The sequence below is a fragment of the Natator depressus genome, chromosome 23, assembly GCF_965152275.1.
Source record: "Natator depressus isolate rNatDep1 chromosome 23, rNatDep2.hap1, whole genome shotgun sequence".
Lineage (NCBI taxonomy): Eukaryota > Metazoa > Chordata > Testudines > Cheloniidae > Natator > Natator depressus.
In genome coordinates, this window is record NC_134256.1 from 20741536 (window position 1) to 20762525 (window position 20990).

Sequence of the window (20990 nt, forward strand, 5' to 3'; positions counted from 1 at the left end):
AATTACTGCATGCAATAAGAAGCCATTGCCCAGGGGGTAATATGAATCTGCTGTGTGTTTAATTTCAATCAAATAATTGAGGTTGATTTGCTGCAAAGCGGCCGGAAATCAGTCACTGTCCAGGATATTTGTCTGGAAAAGCTACTGATTTAGGTGGAAAACTATGAAGAGGTGGAAAAGGTGAAGGAAAAAGAGAGAAGGGAGGGATGAGCCAGGTCAATCGTTAATGGCCATAGCTGAGCGTGAGTCCTCAGTAAAAGCCAGGCCCAAAGTACTGTCCCAGCTGATTGGCCATTTACTGGAAATTGGATTGGTCAGGATCATCTGTGTCTAATGGCAGCCTCTCCCCTTCGTAGCCATCCACTAGCTCTTCACTCAGCCTCTTGGCTTGGCCATTGTCCTCCACAGAAGTGGTACCTCTGGAGAGGTTGGCTACCGACCCATGGCCATCTTGCAGCGACCATGGCAAAGAGTTGGTGCTGTAGTATGCCACTGCCTCTTCCCTGTGCGCCAGGCTTGGCTGGAGGAAAGACAGCTGTTGGCCCAAGCCCCTCAAATCCATGTTGCCCTCTGGTCTCTGGCATATGGACATTGTGCTGAATCTGGAGGGAAACAAAATGGTGGCAAACAGTGAATGGAGGCCAGTTCCCAAGCCTCCTACAATGGCTGCTGCTTGGCAGTAATGCCTCACTGCAAGCCCTAAGTGTGCTCAGGGACTCTGGAGTCACAGCAGGTCAGCTAATAATGGGGGGCCAGTCAGATAACTGGGGATTGATAATGTCCGGACGGCTGAAAGGGGATCTGTAAAACTAGCTCAGATTTCGGTTTCTCATTGATGTGTTAAACTGGATCAGGTTCAACTGCATCCATCCCCCTCCATCCATCCCAGTCTATTCCTTCCTTCCCATACACAACTTTCTATCCATCCATCCATTCCTCCCCACATACAACCCTCCATCCCTTCCTCCCCACACATACCCCTCCATACATCTATCCACATCTCTTCAGCCACGGCCCGAAGTAAGGGACCCCCCAACACTGAAGGCAGACTGGGAGTTCGGTCTCCATTTGCAAGTGACTCCTCCAAGCCATCAGGTTCAATAGGCTGTCATCCAGGCTCAGACATGCCTCTCCTTCTGTCAGGTAGGGGGCACAGACTGGGAATGGGAGGAGGGACATAGAGGGGAGGGACGTGGTCAAACATCCAGGAGATCCTTGGAGAAGAAGGGTTGGTTGTGGGGTCAGGGACCCAGAAGATCTGAGTTTGATTCCCAGCTCCTTGGGTGAATCATTTTATCTCCATCTAAGGCAACTCTGTGGTCCACAGCATCTGAGCACCTCACTCTTTAACGCATTTATCCCTTACAGCACCCCTCTGAGGCTGAGAAGTGGGGCACAGAGAGGCTAAGGTCCAGATCCTCCAAGGATCCCATGGAAGTTAGACCCTTAAATCCCCTGCTGGATCTGGGCCTTAATGACTTGCCCAAATCTGTAGCTGAGCAGTGACTCAAACCCATGCCTCCCAGTCGAGCAACCTTCCCAGCCTCAGCTCCCCCATCTGTAAAACTGGGGATATGAACTCTTCTGTTCAATATAGGGATTGTAAGTTCTTTAGAGCTGACATGGTGTGTGTCCCTTGGCCCAGTGGGAGCCTCTGATTGCAGCTGGTGGCTGTAGTAAATCTGCACAGATCTCAAGGCCAGAACGGTCCATATTTCAAGGCCAGAAAGGTGTGGCATAACACAACCTGGAGCAATTCACCCAGTCGTTTCTGCAGCGAGCCCATCTTTTAGCAGCCTTGCATGGCTTCTGTCTGTCCTGAATTTTGTGCAGGCCATGGGGGGTGAGTGTGGGGGGAGGGGGGGATTTGAGGAAATATTCCATGCCCAAACTGGATCTACCCAGTTCTCTTTGTGATGTGTGCCACTGCCGGGTCTCAGAAAGGCAAAATCCAGTGCAAAAATAATCAGTAATCCTTGTGTGTGTCAGCGATTCCAAAACCAGCATCTAGTCTGACCACCTGTATGTACATCATAGGCCAGAGAACTGCCCTGAAATAATTCCCAGGGAAGATCTTTGAGAGAAACAGCCAATCTCCATTTAACAATTCCCAGTACTGGAGAATCCACCACAACCCTTGGGAAATTGTGCCAAAAATTTACGCCTTGCTTATTTCCAGACTGAATTTGTCTGGCCTCAACTTCCAGCCATTGGATCGTGTTAGACGTTTCTCTGCTCAGTCGAAGAGCCCACTATCAAATATTGGTTCCTCAAGTAGGTACTTATAGACTGTGATCAAGTCACCCCTTAACCAAAGCAGAGTCGCAACTTGAAAGTTATGTCAGATGAATTGTAGAAATATAGGGCTGGAAGGGGCTTCAAAGGATCACTGTATCCAGCCCTCCGGCGCTGAGGCAGGACCAAGTAAACCTAGGCCATCCCTGAGAGGTGTTTGTCCAAAACCTCCTGTGATGGGGATTTCACAACCTCCCTTGGTCACCTGTTCCAATGCTGAACGATTCTTAGGAAGGTAGGGTGTGAATATAAAGCACGAGTGCTATTCCAGTTAATTGCACAGTCTACAGGCATCTACACAGGGAACTGAAATTTTGATAACAGAGGGATCTTTAGTCCAGCAGACAAAGGCTGAAAGTTAAAGCTAGATACATTCAAACTGGAAAGAAGGTGCCCATTTTTAACAGCGAAGGGAATTACCATTGGAGCCATTTACCAAGGGCTGTGGGGGATTTTCCATTACTGGCAATTTTTCAATCAAGATCTGTTCTAGTTCAACGTGGCGTTAATTCAGGGCAGGTCTCTGGCCTGTGTTATGCAGTAGGTCAGGCTGGATGATCACAGTGTTCTGGGAATCTACGCATCTATTGTTGCTCTGTATAGACAAAGCCCAAGACTGTGACAAGGGAGAGATGAGGGCGGATTAAGATGGTTTTCTACGCCAATGGCCCTAATAAAAGAGAGTGTGAGGAAAGAGGTTTCCTCAGGTTCATCGGCAATCCCAAAAGGTGTCATCTCCTCCAAGAGCGACGAGGGGAATATGGACCTGTGCTGAAAGACTAAGAGAGACCAGGATCGGGAAGGGGCAGGAGTGACAGAGGCACAGGGGATCAAAGCCCACAGATACAAGGTGTGACCCTATGTGGGTGGGTCATACCCACCCCAATGGGTCTGGCTTTCTCTCACTGCTTTGGCAGCACTGATCTAGCTCTCTCGGGGCCCACTGCTTCCTCCTGAGGTTGTGGGAGCTGGCTGGCTTGGGCCGCAGGGAGGGGTCATGCAGAGAATCCATCTCACAGGCATGGCTGGTGCAGCAGAGGCCCGGGGCACATTCATCTTGCTATGGGTTGCACCTTGTTCCACTCTCGCCACGGCTCACACCTTCTGCACACTTCCCCCCCACACACAGGTAGCCCAGGCAGCACTCCCCGCCCCACTGGGGCCTGATTGGAGCAGGTGCCCCCTAGAGGGGAAAGGCCCCATGTCCTATTCATCATCCCCTTGAGACAGCCAGTCCCATTCCGGCACAGAAGATGCCCCAATGCATCACCCACACTCACCATGTGCTTAGCTTTACACTCCCAGCACTGGCTGGCAAAGAGGGAAGAGGAGAAGAAGTGGGCCGTCCAGCAACCATGGTCACTCAGGCAGCCCTGGGGAGAACGGAGCATCTCAGCAGCAGCTGCAAGAAGGACTCCACGCCCTCCCTAACCCAGACACCCTGGTATCTACATCATCCCGCAAACTCTGCCTGAGCGAAGGGAGGCAGGGTGGCTGGGGAGATCCTGTCAGCATGGTCCCCTGCCCCAAAAAGATTGGTCCCCATCTCTCACTTCTGTTAGAACACCAACCATCTAATCAAAAAGGGCTCATGCGTCCTTGGATGGACAAACCAGGGAGTAGTGTGGGTAGAAGCCGGGAAGTGATTTTACTTCCGTATTCGGTGTTGGTGAGACAATACTGGAATCCTGTGGCCAGTTCTGGGGTCCACATTTTAAAAACGATGCGGAAAAATCAGAGAGGGTGCAGAGAAGATCCACAAAAATTATATGAGGGCTGGAAAAAATGCCTTACATTGAGAGATTTAAGGATCTTGATATGTTCAGCTCATCAAAAGAAGATCAAGAGGTGATTTGACTATGGTTGATGGGAAGGAAGTCCTGGGTGTGGAAGGGCTCTTCAATCTAGCAGAGACAGGTAGAAGAGGAACCGGTGACAAGCAGTTAAAACTAGACAAATTCCAAATTGTCCAGTAAGGCCCACATGTCTACCAGTGCAGATGATTCAGCCCTGGAACAAACTCCCCTGGGAAGTGGTGGAGTTTCCATCTTTGGCTGTCCTCCGATTCACACTGGCTGCCTTTCTGGAGGAGATGTGTCAGCCAAACACAAGTTATGAGCTCAGAGCAGGGGTAATGGTGAAATTCTCTGGCCTGTGCTCTGCAGGAGGCCACTAGATGATTGAATGGCTCCTGGTCTTAGAATCTATGAATCTGGGCCCCTAACGAATCGACTTTGATCACAAAGGAGGTGTCAGAACATCTGGAGAGGAGGAAAGTGGTAGCAGCCACAATACTGGCCTGACACTCCGAAGAACTGGACTCAGTTCCCAGATCTGCTACAAACTCCCTGGGTGACTTTGGGCATGTCACTTCATCACGCTGCTTTTGCAATTTTACCTAAGACTGGGATGGTGTTTCCATCACATGAACTGGTGTGTCTGGGTAGCATCTGGCACAATGGAGACCCTGATTTCAGTTGGGAGGGGGTGTCTGTGCTGCACCTGGCCCAACAGGGGGCCTCAATATCCATTGGGGGGCTATACACCTAATAAAAATTATTTTGCATCAGGTACCACAGGGAATATTCTGCAGAGCTGAGCAGAACTCAAGCAACCGGGGTTATCTGAGAAGATGGTACCGACTGCAGAGCATTCACACAAGTTCAGCTGATCCAGTGGAGACTTGTTCATCTCGCCAAGCTACCCAATCCTGCTGCCACTTGGGTGAAGAATTCTGTCTGCCACAGGTGTCTGAGCACTGGAGGAAACCTGCCTTGTGTTTAAATAACCTGCAATTCCCCTCACTCCCAACACACCTTCCCCCAGTGGCTCCAAAACTCAGCGTGAGTGCAGGGATAGTTCTGAAAGTGCTGTATGGGCAGTTTATATAGGGACCCCTCACCTGGGGCTGAGACACAGCTGCCTCTGGGGTGGGGCACGGCAGCTGTTTATACAGATTTAGGCCGATTTACACTGTCTGAGGACCTGGGTCATTGACTCCAGTGGAGCTACAGTCAAATACACCAGCTGAGATCTACCCCCATTGACTCCAATGGAGCGATGGCCGATTGACACCAGCTGGGGATACGTCCCACTGAGTTTCATTCTGATCACCTCATCCTAAAAAGGATCTAGTACAGACAGGTCATGTCTACACTAGGTGCATTTTACTGGTATACTACGCCAGCTGCAGCTACACTGGCAAAGCTGGCCTTTTACTGTGTAGCTTATTCCACCCCTCCCGAGTGAAACCAGAGCAATTTTGCCAGCATAACTGTGTCTACAAAAGGGGCTTCTGCGGGCACAGCTACACCGGTCAGGGATCACCCCTCTTCATACCCCGCACTGGCAGAGGCTTTCATGTAGACATGCACTTAGAAGGGGGTTCGATGGCAGGTGACAATTACAAGAGGACTGGGAAATCTCTCTGATGAAGAGCGTTGGAAAACAATTGGGAGATGAACATGCAGGCAGCCGCTAGAGGCTACAGCCAGCAACCAATCGGATGGAGAAGGTAGATCAGTAACTTTGATCCCCCGTGAGACCAGAGCAGTAGACCCCGAAGCACCCTTCAAGCCTGCCAGGGTCCCGGAGTGGAAGATGGGTGTCCCCAGCTAAGCCAGGTTTGCATAGAAGCTGTAGATTGGTTAGCTCTATTTTCTCTGGAATACTTTTGTTCTGCATAAACAATACTTTGCTTTATGAAGCTGGCGCTCACAGGCATCTCTGGTGCAAGCTAATGTCAGATCTACTGGGAATCAGCCAGAACCCCGCTCCAACGGGAGAGTCTCACAGGTGCCTGCCCCAAGAACGGGGACAGCTGGAGGTCTGAGACCACAGTGGGACACCGCAAGGGTTAGAGGTGCAGTCGCCTGCCTTATGATCCTGAACCACGGGGTCCTTCAGCTAAATTGAACAGGGCGAACTGAAAACGGAGCAGAGAAAATCCACCATGAGCCTGTGGAACTCATTGCCACTGGCGTATTCTTGAGGCCAACTGCTGAGTGGACTGGCCCGTGTAAGCCGTTTGCGGGTGGGCAACCTGTTTATGTTCCATGTCTGCACACCGCCCGGGGCACTGGGGTCCTGGACAGATCTAGTGGGGTGATTCCTAGAGCCCTCCATAAAAGCAGCAGAGTTCAGAATTTAATTTCTCCAATTTACCCCTTGCCAGAGAGAGAACTTTTATTGCAAGAAAACCCAAGGAGCAGGACTTTATACCCAGATTCACCAGCATGGCACAGACCTCCCGCAGGGGGTGTATCCTCTCCATCGCCGGCCGCGGTCTCTCTCTCCCTTTTTGCTACAGCTTCCTGAAGAAGAAGAAAAAATGCGGCCTCCGTGCTACAGCTTTGTGCCAGGCCAGGGTAAGGGGGGGAGCTTTCTTCGGAGGGTGGGGGGCTTCCATCAGCCCATCCCGGATAGCTAGCAGCCTGTGCTTCCTGTCGCTAAGGGATGCGCCGTCTGGCCAGCTGGTGTCAGAGGCCTTCCCGGGCCTGGCTTTGCGCCGTAAGTGGATGATGAGGAAGGCCAGCCCGGGGCGGGGGATCGGCAGGACGTGTCTCCCTAGGACAGGCTCTGCTTCTGCCCCACCGCCTGCTCCTTCCTCTCTAGACTCTGTCTGGAAGAGACACAGGTAAATAGGGAATGTGTGACACCGTACCCGGGCCCGCACTGGTGAGGAGATGCCCTTAGGAGGAGAAGGATGTGAGGTTAGAGCTGGGGGGGCTGGGAGCCAGGACTCCTGGGTCCTTTCCCCAGCTCTGGGAGGGGAGTGTGGTCTAGTGGGTTAGAAAGGTGGGCTGGGAGCCAGGACTCCTGGGTTCAGTTTCCAATTGTGTCCCTGCCTCCCTGGGTGCCCTTTGGGCATGGGCAGGCCTTTCCTCCCTTTGTGCTTCAGTTTCTGAGTGGGTGATCCTGACCTCTGCCTGTTAATAGTGGATGAGTGATGACAGCGATGGTGAGCTGGGGCCCTCGAGCTCCTGCAGCGAGGCCAATATTCAGGAGCGTAGCCTTGGGGCCCAGTGTTAGACTCCTTTGATCTGTTACACCGTCCCCTGGCCCGGAACCTAGTTCCAAAGGTCTGGCAGGTGGGGACAGGGGAGACGGTGGGGTGGGGGTTGATAAGTTCCTGCTACTGACTCTTCTTTCTCCCCCGGGCTGCGGCCCCAACCCCCATGTTTGCCGGGAGATACGGGCGCCAGGTGCCTTGCACGGAGCCTAGCAACAGAGCGTCACAAGTCTGCAGGTACCAGGGAATCAGGAGACAGTGTGTTAAAGGAGCCAGCCAGGGAAGGAGAGGGGTTCACGGGGGGCAGGTTGTGTATAGAAACTGACAGAGCTGGAGAGAACCCAGGAGTCCTGGCTCTAACCACTAGACCCCACTCCCCTCCCAGAGCCAGAGCAGAACCCAGGAGTCCGCCGCACTCTGGCTTGTGAGTGTCTTCCCGGGAGTCCCTAGAGGTGAAGTCCCCCCAGCAGAGGTCATTCAGGGCGCACATCATCCCCGGCAGGGGCTCTGGCCTAGAGCGCAAATGCAGGGTCCCCACCCCTAGCCCCCCACATCCATCTCCAGCTGGCTCTGGGCTCCAGCCATCCCCTCATGTCTCTGTCTGTCCCAGCCCCTCCGCACTCACCCGCCATCTCTCTGCCAGGCCCCGCTCCCCCTGCTCGATGGAGGTCACCGTCCTGTCAGAGAACAGCATCGCGCCCGTCTTGTTGTCTGTCACCTGAACGGGACCGGGACCGGCTCAACCCAAGGAAGGGGGCTGGGGAAGGTACTTGGGTCTGAGCAGGGAACAGCCACAGCACAGGGCGCTCCGGCCATGCCCCCAGTGGGCCCTGGGGAGGACATTACTTCACACCTCCCCCCACTATCCAGGGAGCTGGGGTCAGGGGGGTTCATTCCTAGGTGAAGATCCACATGGAGATTTCAGGTCCCCTCTTGATCGGGCATCCCTGGGGGAGCCCTGGTAGGCTGGGGGAGGAAAGGGGGCACCACCACCTCCCTGCTCCTGCTCACCTTGTTGATCTCACGGTGGCTGTACAGCGTGGCGTTCCCCATCCTGCGCTGCTCCTTCTCCTCGGTGTGGTAGTTGGGGGGAAGCTTGCGGAAATCAATGGGGGCCTCGAAGCGCCCCTCCTCCTGCCCCAACTCTGCCTGCAACAACCCACATCGACTGAGTCCTGGGAGTTACAGTCCTCCGACCTGGCTCCCAGCCCTGGGATCTAACCACTAGGCCCCACTCCCCTCCCAGAGCCAGGCAGAGAACCCAGGAGTCCTGTCTCTCAGCCCCCGGCTCTAACCACTAGACTGCACTCCCCTCCCAGCACCAGGAACAGCAGGAATTAGGAAACACACACACAGACTCACACAAAACCCCTCAGAGATATTGAAGTTAGAGTGCGCGAACACAGACAGACAGACATACACACACAGTCCAACTCCTGCTCCTGCACCCAGCAGAAATGTGGGGGTGTGGGGCGATGACCGTGGGCTGGACGGAGATACAGACAGGGCGTGTGCATGGAGATAGAGACTCAAAAGTAGGTGTGGGATGAGGATAGATGGGGCTGGGGGAGAAGGTAGGTGGGTGCCTGCGGAGGGGTAGAGGGGACAGCTGAAGATGTCTGGGGAGGGGTGGGGAGTCCTTGGTGGCACCAGGGGATGGGGCAGGGTGGGAGTCCCTGGGGCTGGAGGGAGGGGTGGTGGGGGATGCCTGGGGAGGGGTGGGGGGTGCCTGGGGTGGGTAGAAGGATAAGGATGCCTGGGGCTGTCTGGGGAGGGATAGAGGGGCAGGTGGGGGTGCCTGTGGGTGGGGATGGGTTGTTGGGGGGTCCCTGGGGGTGTCTGGGATGGGGATGGCTGGGGGTCCCTGGGGGCCCCAGGGGAAGGGTGGGGGGTTCCTGGGGGGCAGGGGACACTCAGTCTCACCCGGCTGCCCCCCAGCAGGTGCTGGAAGCGGCCCAGCAGGCGACGGGCAGCAGGTGGCAAGAGGGAGCCCCCGGCCCCTGCCAGCAGCACACCCAGGGCACAGAGCAGCAGCCACCGCGCCCGCATCGCGCCCGGCCTGTCCAGTGACATCTGAGCGGGTCTGCGGGGGGACAGAGCAGGTGGGTGGGGGGCACAGCCCCGGTCCGGCCCCCTGCCCTCTGGCACCCTCCCCTCACAACCCTTTTTCCATCCCTCTATCCCTCCCTCCTCCACACCCCTCCCTCCATCTATCCTTCCCCCCATCCATCCCTCTCCCACACCCCTTCCTCCATCCCTCCCTCCATCCCCCAGAACTACATCCCCAGACACCTGCATCCTCCTCCATCCCCCAGCCATCCTCCCCACTCCCCTCCCCTCCCCTCCCTCCACCCCCATATACACCTTTCTCTCCCCGCAACTGCCCCTTGTGGGTCCCTCTCCCCCTGCATCAACCTCTCTCCTTTTCTCCCCATGGAGTTGCCCCCACCTTTGACCAGCCCTCCCCGCATACCCCAGCTTATTCCCCCTTCTGACCAACACTGTCCCAATCTCTGTGCCCCCATAGCACTGTGATCCCAGCAACCTCCTGATCTCCCTTCCCTCCCCCCAAAACTACCCCACACCTTCAATCCTCCCAGAACCCCCCAACCCGCCCTGCCTTCCCCCACCCCGACCTTTCCCCCACCACCCCAGTTTCCCTCCCCCAGCACCGACCAGCCACCTCCCAGGGACCCGTACTGGCCCGTTTCTCCCGGGGCACTGATTCGAACAGGGTTCTGATTCCAGAACCAGCCACCAGCCAACCTTGGGCACCAGTGCTGGCATGGAGGGGCCCTGTTGTGGGGTGTCCCACCATGCTTGGGCACTTGCCGGGAGATGCCCATGGCCTCCCCCTCCGTGTCAGCAGCTGGGCAGGGCAGCGGCTCAGGCAGCAGGGTGAAGCTGGGCCATTTCTGTCGCCCCAGTGGCTAAGGTGACATAACTGAGACATAGAGCAACACCCAACTCTGCTGCAGACTTCCTCTGTACCTCGGTTTCCCCATCTGTAGAGCAGTGGGGATTGCCCTGCCGTGCCTCACCTCCCGGGGCAGGAGGGAGAAAACAGTTCATATTTTATAACTTTGACAGATAATGATCCAGTGTTATTATGAATAATTGGGCCCTACCAATTTCACAACTGTGAAAAACATGTCACGGATGTTGAAATAAGCCCTTCACTGGGAAATCCGATCTCCCCATGTTGCCAGGAGCGGGGCTGCTAGGCCGGACGGGGTTGGGGAGGGGCAGGGGCAGGACTTGTCTTTCCCCTGCACAGCCGCCCTCCGTGGGGAAATCAGTCCTATCTCCAGAGGCAGGGCAGACAGGAGGGTGGTACACCTCCCCTTCAAGCCACATTTTTTCAGGGGGCCCCCAAATTGGCTGGGACTAGCAGCTTGTAGCCCCGGCTGGGGCGATCAGATCCACCTCCAGGAGCCTCCCCCAGCTGCAGGAAGCTCCACGGCCCAGTTCTGAAAGCAGCAGAGAAGTGAGGGAGGCAACCCCCCACAACAGCTTTGTGACCCCCCCCAATCCTCTTTTAGGTCAGGCCCCTCAGGGTTACAACACCCTGATATTTCAGAGGTAAACAGCTGAAATTGTGAAATTGACCAATCTTAAAACCCTCTGGCCATGAAATTGACCAAAATATACTGGGAATTTGGTAGGGCCCTAATCATGAGGCAGTTGTTGTCTGTATTGATGTCAAGGCCCAGCGCTGCAGGGGAGTTTGGGGAAATCAGTGAATGCCCATGGCCAGGGAGCTCCGAAAGGTTCCCGCTTTGTCACCGTTCCAACCGGTCACCGGCATCGGGTGTGCAACAGGAATGGCCTGACACCGCCCTCTTCCGCCTTCGCCAGCCACGCGGCCCGGGCTGGAAATCGCACCGCTTCACGCCGGAGTGATTTTCCTCGAGAGTCTGCGTGTGCTGCAAAACTGACATTTGCCGCCAGCAACCGATGAGAATCTAGCTCCGGCCAGCCAAAATCCGCCAGGAGCAACGTCGCAGATACGCCGCCGGGAGCCAGTGCTGGTCAGGCTGGTATGTGTCTGCTTATACGGGTACCCCTCGCCCAGCACTGGGACACAGCCCCTCTGGGGTGGGGCACGGGGGCTGGTTATTTGGGGACCCCTAGCCTGGCACTGGGACACAGCCCCTCTGGGGTGGGGTGCAGGGGCTGGTTATACAGGGACCCCTCGCTGCCCCCTCAACCTGTGCTCCTCATGCCCGTGTACGGGGAGGGGCATTATCACATTTGCAATGAGCATTTAGCAGTGGGGGGCCTACAATACCAAATAGACCCACTGGGGGCAGCATTTACAATAGGGTCCTCAGCATTTTTGGGGGGGGAGGGAGGGGAACTGGGGCAGGGAGAGGAGGGAGGGGACACGCCCTCCTGGTTAATTTTCTCCCTGCATCCCTTGCAAATAACAAAAAGGATCAATTTTTCAGGGCTGGGATCCCACATTTTTATTTTATTTACAAAGTGGATTTTACAAAAGTTGCAAATTCCTGGGGAGAGGTGGGGCAGCTGACAGATGAGGGGAATATCCCCCCCGGCCTCCAATCCAGGGCCCCTGCTTCCTTCCAGTGGCAGGGAGTGGAAATGACCAGTTTGCCCTGCTCCCCCCTCCCCCAGATCTCCACCCTCCCTCCAAGGAGAACAACATTCAGTGGCACACAGACATATTCACACATCCCAACCTCCTGCCCCGCCCTGATTCCCCCCCACAACTACCAGGACCTCTCCCAATCCCCCCTCCCAGTTTGCACTTCCCCTCCCTACTACAGCAAACCCCACTAATAGATACCCAGAGACAGAATGAAATAGCTGCCCCATCCCTATGCCACTGCCCTGAAGGGTGAGCACAGCTCAAGCCATGGTGGGGGATGACACACCGGGGTTGGGGGAAATAGACCAGGGGCCCTGCCCCTTGCCAAGAAGACTCAGACAGACAGGGAAAGAAAGCTGCTTCAGCCCATGCTGGATGGTCCCAGTTGGGGGCGGTGGATCATGCCCATCTGCTCCCCCTCCACCCCCTGGAGCAGGAGGGGTTTCCTAGGAGTATCGGGTCAGCTTGTCGTAGTTCTGGCCCATGTTTCTAAACAGAAACATCGATAGCATCATGAGACAGAGCTGGGGGGAGAGAGAGAGTGTGTTACTGGAGGGATCCCACTTTTCACGCCAACCATCCCACTACTCCCATCAACCATCCCCTGACAAGCTGGGGTGGAGGGAGAGTTACTGAAAGGATCCCACTCCTCACACCAACCATTCCCTGGCAAGCTGGTGCCATGGGGAGAGAGAGTTAATGGAGGGATCCCACCAACTATCCCCCACAGAGCTGGGGGTCGGGAGAGTTAATGGAGGAATCCCAATCATCCCCCACATAGCTGGGAGAGTTAATGAGGGATCCCACTGCTATTATCAACCACCCCCACAGAGCTGTGGGAGGGAGTTGAGAGACCCCACTTTTCCCACCAACCATCCCCTGCACAGCCTACCCCCTCCACCCCAGCGGCTCCATGTGAGTGGGGTCAGGTGGGCCTACCGCCCCCAACAATGCAGCCACACACCCCTGCGAGAAGGCCCCTGAAATCAATGCTGTGATGGGGGATGGGAAGAGGTTGGGGGTGAAGAGGGTGATGGGGGTAGATGATCAGAGGCGGAGTCAGCTCCTGAGTCATTCAGGGGTCAATCCCACAAGTCTGGCGATTCCCTGAAATCTCTCTGTCCCCTGCACCCCGCTCCCTGCAGCACAGCGCCCCCTAGCGCCACCCTGGGGCTTTGGGGCCAGCCCTGCCCCAGGGGAGAGTGCCCCCCACTGGAATAACCACTTCTCCTAACTCCCTCATTCTTTCCACAGATACTTTATTATTAGGGGATGCTGGGGGGGGGTGTCTCCCCGTCTCCTGTCTAGGGGGCCCCCTGCGGGGCTCTCAGGCGATGCGCTGCCGACCCCCCCAGCGATAGGCCAGGCCCCTGGGCTGGGAGCTGCCCTGGAGCTGCTGCATCTCCTGCTCTGGCCCCTGGGAGGCGCCGAATGATTCCTCTCGGAGCAGGGAGCACACCATGGACATGGCGTGGATCTGGGGGGAGGAGACGGGGCTGATGGGGGGGGGGATCTGAGCTATTCCCCCTCTACCCCCCAGGTTCCCTCCTCCCTGTCCCCATCCCCGGGGTAAGTTACCTTGCCAGTACTCCTGATACATGGGTCTGGTGCGGCAGGAGGGAAAGGGTTAACGGGGTCAGTATGGGGCAGAGACGGGGCTGGGGGGGAAGCACGGGGAGGGGATGGCCCGGGACACGCTCAGACACGTGTGTTAACACCGGTGACCCACATGCGGGTGAGGTAACACAGGTGTGCAGGGACACACAGAGAGGGACATGCATGGCCCACGCACGCACCGACACTCATGGAAACATGCACAAGCCCCTCACACACACACACCAACGCGCACACTCAACCCCCAGCTGCAGGAAGGTGTGTGGGCACAGGCACGCACCGACACATGTGGGGACACGGGTTGGGCAGGAACACAGGCCCCAAAACGCAGGCAGAACGACACACGCGCGTGCAGACATGCCCAAGTCACCGCCCCACACTGCCGCCACACGTGCACACTGGCGCCACCTGCTGGGGAAGGTCAGGATTTCCTGGGAGCCACTGGCGAGTCTCCTGCACTCCAGGGTGCTGGCCAGCGCCAGGCACAGCAGCTGTAGGAACTGGGCGGGGGGGGGGGGGGGGAAACTGAGTCATGCGGGGGGAGATCCCACATCCCCCCCAAGCTAGCCATGGATCAATCCCCCCCAGCCTTCCCCCACAGTGCCCCCTGGTGCTGATTCCCCATCCGCGGGGGGTGGCCCCTGCTCCCCGGCCCCGCCCATGCCCCCCAGGTCTGTTACCTCCATCAGGGCGATGCCCAGGCAGATGCCCACGATGCTGATGATGTTATTGGCCAGCCAGCCCTGGACGCTGTTTGCGCAGCCCTGATTGGATGACAGCAGGGAGAAGGGGCGGGGTCAGAACACTGGCACCTACTACAAAATCCTTTCCCACAACCATGCCAGTTGCGAGCTTACCCACAGCAGTGCCCCCAGCCGGGGACTCCGGCGCTGCGAGCTTCTCAGGCAGCACTCACCTGCTTGTAGACCGGCCAGTCCCCCTGGGCGGTGCAGAACCCAGTGGCCTGCTGCATGGCCGGGGCCTCGGTGGTGTTGGTGCCACGCTCACCAGGGCTGGAGCTGTTGTGACAGGAGCAGGGGTACAGGATGCGGGAGGAGTTGTCCACAACTGGGTTCTGGTGCCAGTCCAGGTACGAGTTCCAGCCACAGCACTGGAGCTGCCAGGAGATGGGGGGGGACAGTGGGAGGGCATGGATGAGCCAGAGACCATGGTGCCAACCAGCAGAGGCATGGGGCAGCGGGGGTGTGCACAGGGGATTCCAGCAGGGTGGATACAAATCAATGATTTAAAAAAAAAATTTAAAAATCGGATTTTATTTTATTTAAATCGGATTTTTTTGTTAAAATGCTTTTTGAGGAAAACAGATACTTTTAATTAAGATACATTATAGCTCAAAGATACCTCCTCATGGAATAGGGATTATAAATTCTAATTCTGTAGTAGGAGACAATATATTCATGTCATGTTTAAGTTTTGTAAATGACTTCCAATAGTTCATGGATTAGGGACCCAATCTTATGGGGTTCCAGCGACTTCTGTATAGAAAGATTAACCTAAATCATCTACCCAATGGGACTCAGGGCTCAGTTGAGCAGATCCCATCAGAGATGCTTAGTTTTGCAGTTCTCAAACTGTGGATTTGTCTCCCCCAGAGGTAACGTGCTTGTTAACAGCAAAAACGTTTTGAAATAAATAAATAAATAATATATAGAGGTGAGAAATAACCGACCTCAACCCTTGTCCCTTTGCAAATTTGTGTCCACAGAGTCAACCTCGCTCTAAAAGTGCAAAGTTTCAAAAAGTTCAATGAATAGAAGATTATTGGGGACGGAATAGATCTGGACAAGGAGAAGACGTCTGGAGAAAAATGTAAGAAGCGAAGGACATACGTTTGTTTTGTTAAAATATTACATGTTTGCTGCTGAAGAAAAAAATCCAGAACACTTAATGTTGTTGGTTTAGTTAAACAAAACGTTTCAATGTCTGTCTGGTGATGTTCTCCTCCTAACGCAGCCTGGCCAGAAAATCCTCCAACTATTCATGATTAACCTGAAGAATTGGAGATATTTATGAAGTCACTGGGAGATGAACTATCTGCTTCAATTACTTTAGGTAAATGAAATAACCAAACAATGATTCGTTTTCTGACATTGCTGTAAAACTAATCTGAAAAATTTTCAAAATAAATCACTGTGTAAAAATGTATAGTGTGTCCTTTCTAAAAACGAAGCTGACATGTATAGTTGTGAAGAATATGTATTAAGGTTATAACAACCAACAAGAATGCACTTTTATGTAGAAAACCATGATTACATCGAGTCTTCCTAACTCGAGATTTAAATCAAATCCACCCTGGGGCCTGATGTCTACATAGCTGGGCACCCAGGGGCGGCCTGTGGGGTCTCTCCCCACAGCGTGAGGTGGCCGCAGGGGCCAGATTTAAGCAGTTTTGTCGGTGGCGAAGCGGGAAGCGTCGGTAACGCTTTTGTGCTGCCTAGGTGTGCCTCAGTTTCCCCCCATAAGGTGCATTGTCACCCTGCTGCGGAGAAAGGGTTAACACTGCTCCTTGCGCGGCTCAGAGGAGTCACCTGCTGTCTGTGGGGAACGACTGGGCCGCTCAAGAACTGGCTGAACCCGACCCAGAATCTTATCGGGTTCGGAGAGACGCTGAGACCCGAATCCCCCCCGCAAACGACTGAACAATCGAGGCCCCCAGGGGTGGGCGAGGGACCAACCAGCTGGAGAACGAAGGGGGAAAAGGGGCCGGAAACGAAGGACGCAGGGACGGGGGGCCGTTCACCGGAGCTGCCTGGCCGGGCCGCGGCTCAACCTCTGCCCCCAGCGCCAGCCTGCGGGGTCTGGCCAGGTCGCAGTCCGCCGTGGAGAGAGACGGGGGTCCCTGGTGGTCAACGGCCCCATCTGGGAGGCCAGGAGTCGACCTCTCGGCGTGTGGGTCCCTGGGGGCCACCCTGCTAGTGTGGTCCAGCCGGAGGCTGGTGTCTCGTAGCCGGGTCGGTCCCAGGCTAGGAGCGGGAGGGACGAGGCTCTGCCAGGGAGCCAGCCCCCAGCTCCTCCCTCCAGTCAGCAGAAATTGATCCGATCGAGGCCCCGGCTAACGGCTCCGAGAGGAGGAACCGGACAGACGATCGGGGTGTCCCTCTTGGGAAAAGGGCCGCGACCCCTCCTGGGGGGAGCCCAGCCACACCGGGGTTTCTCTCACGAGCCAGGCTTCACAGCCAGGAGCAGGCTGTCGGGGAGCTGGGCCCCGGGGGTCTCACCTGCCCCTGAATGAAGTCCCAGCCCTGGTGCTTCTCGCCGGGGGGTCCTGCCAGGGGATAGGTCTGGATGGCGTCCTCCACGAACTCCCGCACCTTGCCACTGAGCTGGGAGGGAGAGAGGAGAGGTGACTTTCCCCCAGCCAAGGCCCTGGCGCCGCGAGCCTCGCCCGGCCCCGTGAGCTTCCCCCCGGCCGAGCCTCGCCCGGCCCCGTGAGCTTCCCCCCGGCGGTGCCCCCGGCCGAGCCTCGCCCGGCCCCGTGAGCTTCCTCCCGGCGCGCCCCACTCACCGTGACACGCTGCGTATACAGCAGGACCCCAATGGTGATCTGGACGGCGAAGAGGAGAAAGAGGAAACCGAAATACTGGGGTCGGGGGTGGGGGAGAGAAAGGGTGTCAGTGAATCTTCTCAGCCTCAGGGGCCCCCCCCAGCTCCCTCCTCTCACCCCCACCCCTCTGCTCCTCTCCCACCTCGCCACCCATAGACAGACCAACAGACACTGACACCCCAGAACTGATGGGGGTCACCCCGCAGCTCTGCTCCGCCACTGGGCACCTGTGCTGGGTTGGACACGATCGCGCCTCCCGGTTAACACCAAAACCCTTCCCCCAACCCTGGGGAGCTCAACATTCCCCTCCCCGACACCTGCACTGCCCCTCCCAGCCAGGCTGGCACCACCCCAGGCCCTCCCCCCCAGAGACAGCTGCAGCTCTTCTGCTTTTCTCATTGTTTCCTCTCCCCTCCCGCCAGCAGCCTGGGCCAGGCACCGTCTGTGGGGCAGAGCCCTGAAAGGATGTGGCTGCTGGGGGGGGCGCGGCGGTGTGTCACATGGTGCCAGCTACAATGGGAAATTGCACCAGGCCCTGAGCTCATGGGGGGGGGGGGGGAAGACTTCCCGCATCAACCCCACTGTGACCCCAGGCTCCCAGCCCCCCACTCTAACCACTAGACCCTCCTCCCCTCCCAGAGCCAGGGAGAGAACCCCAGAGTCCTGGTTCCCAGCTCCCCCCACCCCAGACCCCACTCCCCTCCCAGACCAGGGAGAGAACCCAGGAGTCCTGGCTCGCCTGTATACTTACAAATCCCAGCATACACCTGATCTCCTTGAGGGAACCCAGGCATCCGAGGAAACCCATCAGCATGGTGATGATGCCAACTCCGGACAGGATGTAGGACCAGACCTTCAGGGCGTACAGTGAGGAACCTGGAAGGGGCCCGGGCAGAGCTCAGGGCTGGGCAGGGCGAGCAGGGGGCTGCGGGTTGGGAGCGGGGGGCACAGCAGGCTGGGGGGGGGCAGAGCTGGACGAGCAGGGGGCTGCGGGTCGGGAGTGAGGGGCACAGCAGGGCGGGGGGGGCAGAGCTGGACGAGCAGGGGGCTGCGGGTCGGGAGTGAGGGGCACAGCAGGGCTGGGGGGGGCAGAGCTGGACGAGCAGGGGACTGCGGGTCGGGAGCGGGGGGCACCGCAGGGGGCTGCGGGTCAGGAGCGGGGGGCTCACCCAGGACGGCCGCAAAGCTTTGCTGGTCGATTAGGATCCAGAGGCCGAAGCTGAGGATGATACCACCCAGGAGCTGGGGGGGAGAAAGGGGGGGTTACACTGGGGGGGGTTGCTTTGGCATGGGCCCCCCAGCCCAGGGCACAGGGAGTTCATGGGCTAGTTGGTGGCTGGCCCCAATCCAGAGATGTCTGCCCCCCACCAGCCCCAGCTGCAGCCTCCCGTGAGTCCCATCTAGGGAGGAGCAGGGGAGAGCAACCCCCCCAGCCCCAGGCCCTGTCCCCCCATCTGCCCATCACCCACACAGTCCCGCCCACCCCACCCCAGCCCCTTGGGCCCAGCCCAGGCCCCCCCACACTCACGAAGAAGAGGAGGTTGAAGAGGAAGAGGAAATATTTGGTGACGCTCAGACACCCCTGGGGAGACATGGCCGGACCTGTGGCGGGAGGGGGGACGTTAATGCTCAGGTGCAGGGACTCCAGCCACCCCCCCCCGACATGGACACCCCATACCTTGGGGCAGAGACAGCTGCTGCCGGCCCAGCCCCACGGAGACCCCAGGATTCTGGGGGTGATGTCACAATGTGGGGGATGGGACACAGGACCTCCCCCCCCCCCCCCCCGGATCCCGGGGCCCAGGCCCGCTGCGGGGGCGGGCGGGGGAAGGGCTGACAGCAGCAGTCGCTGGTTCCGGCTGATAAGGCAACTTCCCCTGCCCCCATCACCCGTCCCTGGCCCGGGCCCGGGCCCCGGCCCCACATCCTCTGTCGCTCCCCACAAAGGAAACCACACGGGACCCATATGCTCCTAACTCCCCTGGGCTGCTGTGCCGGTGCCCCTCATTCCCGACCCGCAGCCCCCTGCCAGCCCGGCCCTGTCCCCCCCGAGCCCTGCCGGTGCCCCTCATTCCCGACCCGCAGCCCCCTGCCAGCCCGGCCCTGGCCCCCCCGAGCCCTGCCAGTGCCCCTCACTCCCAACCCGCAGCCCCCTGCCAGCCCGGCCCTGTCCCCCCCAGCCCTGCCGGTGCCCCTCACTCCCGACCCGCAGCCCCCTGCCAGCCCGGCCCTGTCCCCCCCAGCCCTGCCGGTGCCCCTCACTCCCGACCCGCAGCCCCCTGCCAGCCCGGCCCTGTCCCCCCCAGCCCTGCCGGTGCCCCTCACTCCCGACCCGCAGCCCCCTGCCAGCCCGGCCCTGTCCCCCCCAGCCCTGCCGGTGCCCCTCACTCCCGACCCGCAGCCCCCTGCCAGCCCGGCCCTGTCCCCCCCAGCCCTGCCGGTGCCCCTCACTCCCGACCCGCAGCCCCCTGCCAGCCCGGCCCTGTCTCCCCTCCCAGCCCTGCCAGTGCCCCTCACTCCCGACCCGCAGCCCCCTGCCAGCCCGGCCCTGCCCCCCCCAGCCCTGCTGGTGCCCCTCACTCCCGACCCACAGCCCCCTGCCAGCCCGGCCCTGGGCCCCCCCCAGCCCTGCCGGTGCCCCTCACTCCCGACCCGCAGCCCCCTGCCAGCCCGGCCCTGCCCCCCCCAGCCCTGCTGGTGCCCCTCACTCCCGACCCGCAGCCCCCTGCCAGACCAGCCCTGTCCCCCCCCAGCCCTGCCGGTGCCCCTCACTCCCGACCCACAGCCCCCTGCCAGCCCGGCCCTGGGCCCCCCCCAGCCCTGCCGGTGCCCCTCACTCCCGACCCGCAGCCCCCTGCCAGACCAGCCCTGTCCCCCCCAGCCCTGCCGGTGCCCCTCACTCCCGACCCACAGCCCCCTACCCCCCCCAGCCCTAGCGGTGCCCCTCACCCCCTGGCGCTCCCAGGAACGGATCTGGTTCTGGTTTCCCGACTTTCGGTACCCTGCCCAGCCCTGCAGCATCAGGCGGACCCAGGCGTCCGGGCGTGGCAGGGGGAGGGCCCCAGGGTGCAGGGTTCATGGCTCAGCGACACCTGAACCCGGGGCCCAATGGGGGTGAGCTAGTGTCGGGCCCTCCCGCCCCAACCCCCCCGTAGGCAGGAGTCCCCCCCACCCCCCGCTGGGATCCTGCAGCCTCTGCCCCCCACTCCCCCCCCCGGCTCTGGCGTGGGGTAAGGCTGTGGAGGGAGGGAAAGAGAATGGCTTTAGCTCGCTTGGCCTGGCCCCCCCGGCCCCCCCCGCCCGCAGCACACTGGGCTCCCCGCCCTGCGCCCCACTGCCATGGGCCCCCCCGGCCACGCGTCCCACCCCCCGCGGATTTTCCATCCCTGCCTCATAATTCGCCCCCAAAACACATTTTTATTTAGATTTCTGTGCCCCCCCCCCACGTGTGTGTGGGGGGTCACTCACCGGGCTGGGGGGCCCCTGAGTGCCGGGATCGAGCCCCCCCAGGAGGAGCAGCGGCAGGGGCTGGGGCTCGGGCTCCGTCTGCTCCGTCCCCCCCCCGCAGCAAAGTTTCAAAACTTGGTCCCGTCCCCGCCCCCGCTCGCAGCTGATTGGTCCAGGCGATGCCGGGGCGTTAACGATTAATAATCGCCCCCCGGCCCCGGCCCCCCCGCCGGATCCGCTTATGATGGATCCGCGTCGCCGTATGGTGGGGAGACGGGCGGGGCAGGGGGGGCGGTGGGAGGGGAGCCCTGAGGGGGGCGCTGGGAGACCCCGTGGCCCGCGGCTCCAGCAGCCGGCCCCCTAGCCCCGCCCCCAACCGCGCGTCAGCCCCGCCCCCCCGCCGGGCCCCGCCCCCGGCTCCTGACCCCCCCCCCCCCCGCCGGGCC

General features: G+C 58.9%; 2 protein-coding genes across 3 annotated transcripts; both read right to left on the minus strand.

The window, feature by feature from the left end:
- Positions 1-6598: 6598 nt before the first annotated feature.
- Positions 6599-9375, minus strand: DKKL1 (dickkopf like acrosomal protein 1). The gene is made up of 5 exons (XM_074937833.1): positions 9218-9375; positions 8318-8437; positions 7932-8024; positions 7676-7684; positions 6599-6916 (listed from the first exon to the last, which is right to left on the minus strand). Exons 1-5 carry the CDS (start codon positions 9353-9355, stop codon positions 6599-6601), a joined length of 678 nt encoding a protein of 225 aa, XP_074793934.1. The 5' UTR covers positions 9356-9375.
- A 2721-nt stretch (positions 9376-12096) lies between these two features.
- CD37 (CD37 molecule) lies at positions 12097-20661 on the minus strand. Of its 2 annotated transcripts, none has more exons than XM_074937816.1 (9): positions 20566-20661; positions 18626-18699; positions 18267-18339; positions 17849-17973; positions 17059-17133; positions 16772-16876; positions 14449-14649; positions 14213-14296; positions 12097-12442 (listed from the first exon to the last, which is right to left on the minus strand). In XM_074937816.1, the coding sequence occupies exons 2-9, from the start codon at positions 18689-18691 to the stop codon at positions 12365-12367; spliced, it is 807 nt and encodes a 268-aa protein (XP_074793917.1). In that variant the 5' UTR covers positions 18692-18699; positions 20566-20661; the 3' UTR covers positions 12097-12364. The 2 variants fall into 2 exon arrangements, with proteins under 2 accessions (XP_074793917.1, XP_074793916.1); XM_074937815.1 differs by lacking the exon at positions 12097-12442 and adding an exon at positions 13161-13395.
- Between the last annotated feature and the right edge of the window lie 329 nt (positions 20662-20990).

Coding starts and splice junctions, on each gene's coding strand:
- DKKL1 (XM_074937833.1), bottom strand. CDS start 9,355: ATGCGGGCGCGGTGGCTGCTGCTCTGTGCCCTGGGTGTGCTGCTGGCA. Junction 8,438..9,217: donor GCAGCCGGGTGAGACTGAGT/GTCCCCTGCCCC, acceptor TTGGGGCAGGAG/GAGGGGCGCTTCGAGGCCCC. Junction 8,025..8,317: donor GCCACCGTGAGATCAACAAG/GTGAGCAGGAGC, acceptor GGTCCCGTTCAG/GTGACAGACAACAAGACGGG.
- CD37 (XM_074937815.1), bottom strand. CDS start 18,691: ATGTCTCCCCAGGGGTGTCTGAGCGTCACCAAATATTTCCTCTTCCTC. Junction 16,877..17,058: donor TGTATACGCAGCGTGTCACG/GTGAGTGGGGCG, acceptor TCTCCCTCCCAG/CTCAGTGGCAAGGTGCGGGA. Junction 14,650..16,771: donor GGGACTTCATTCAGGGGCAG/GTGAGACCCCCG, acceptor ATCTCCTGGCAG/CTCCAGTGCTGTGGCTGGAA.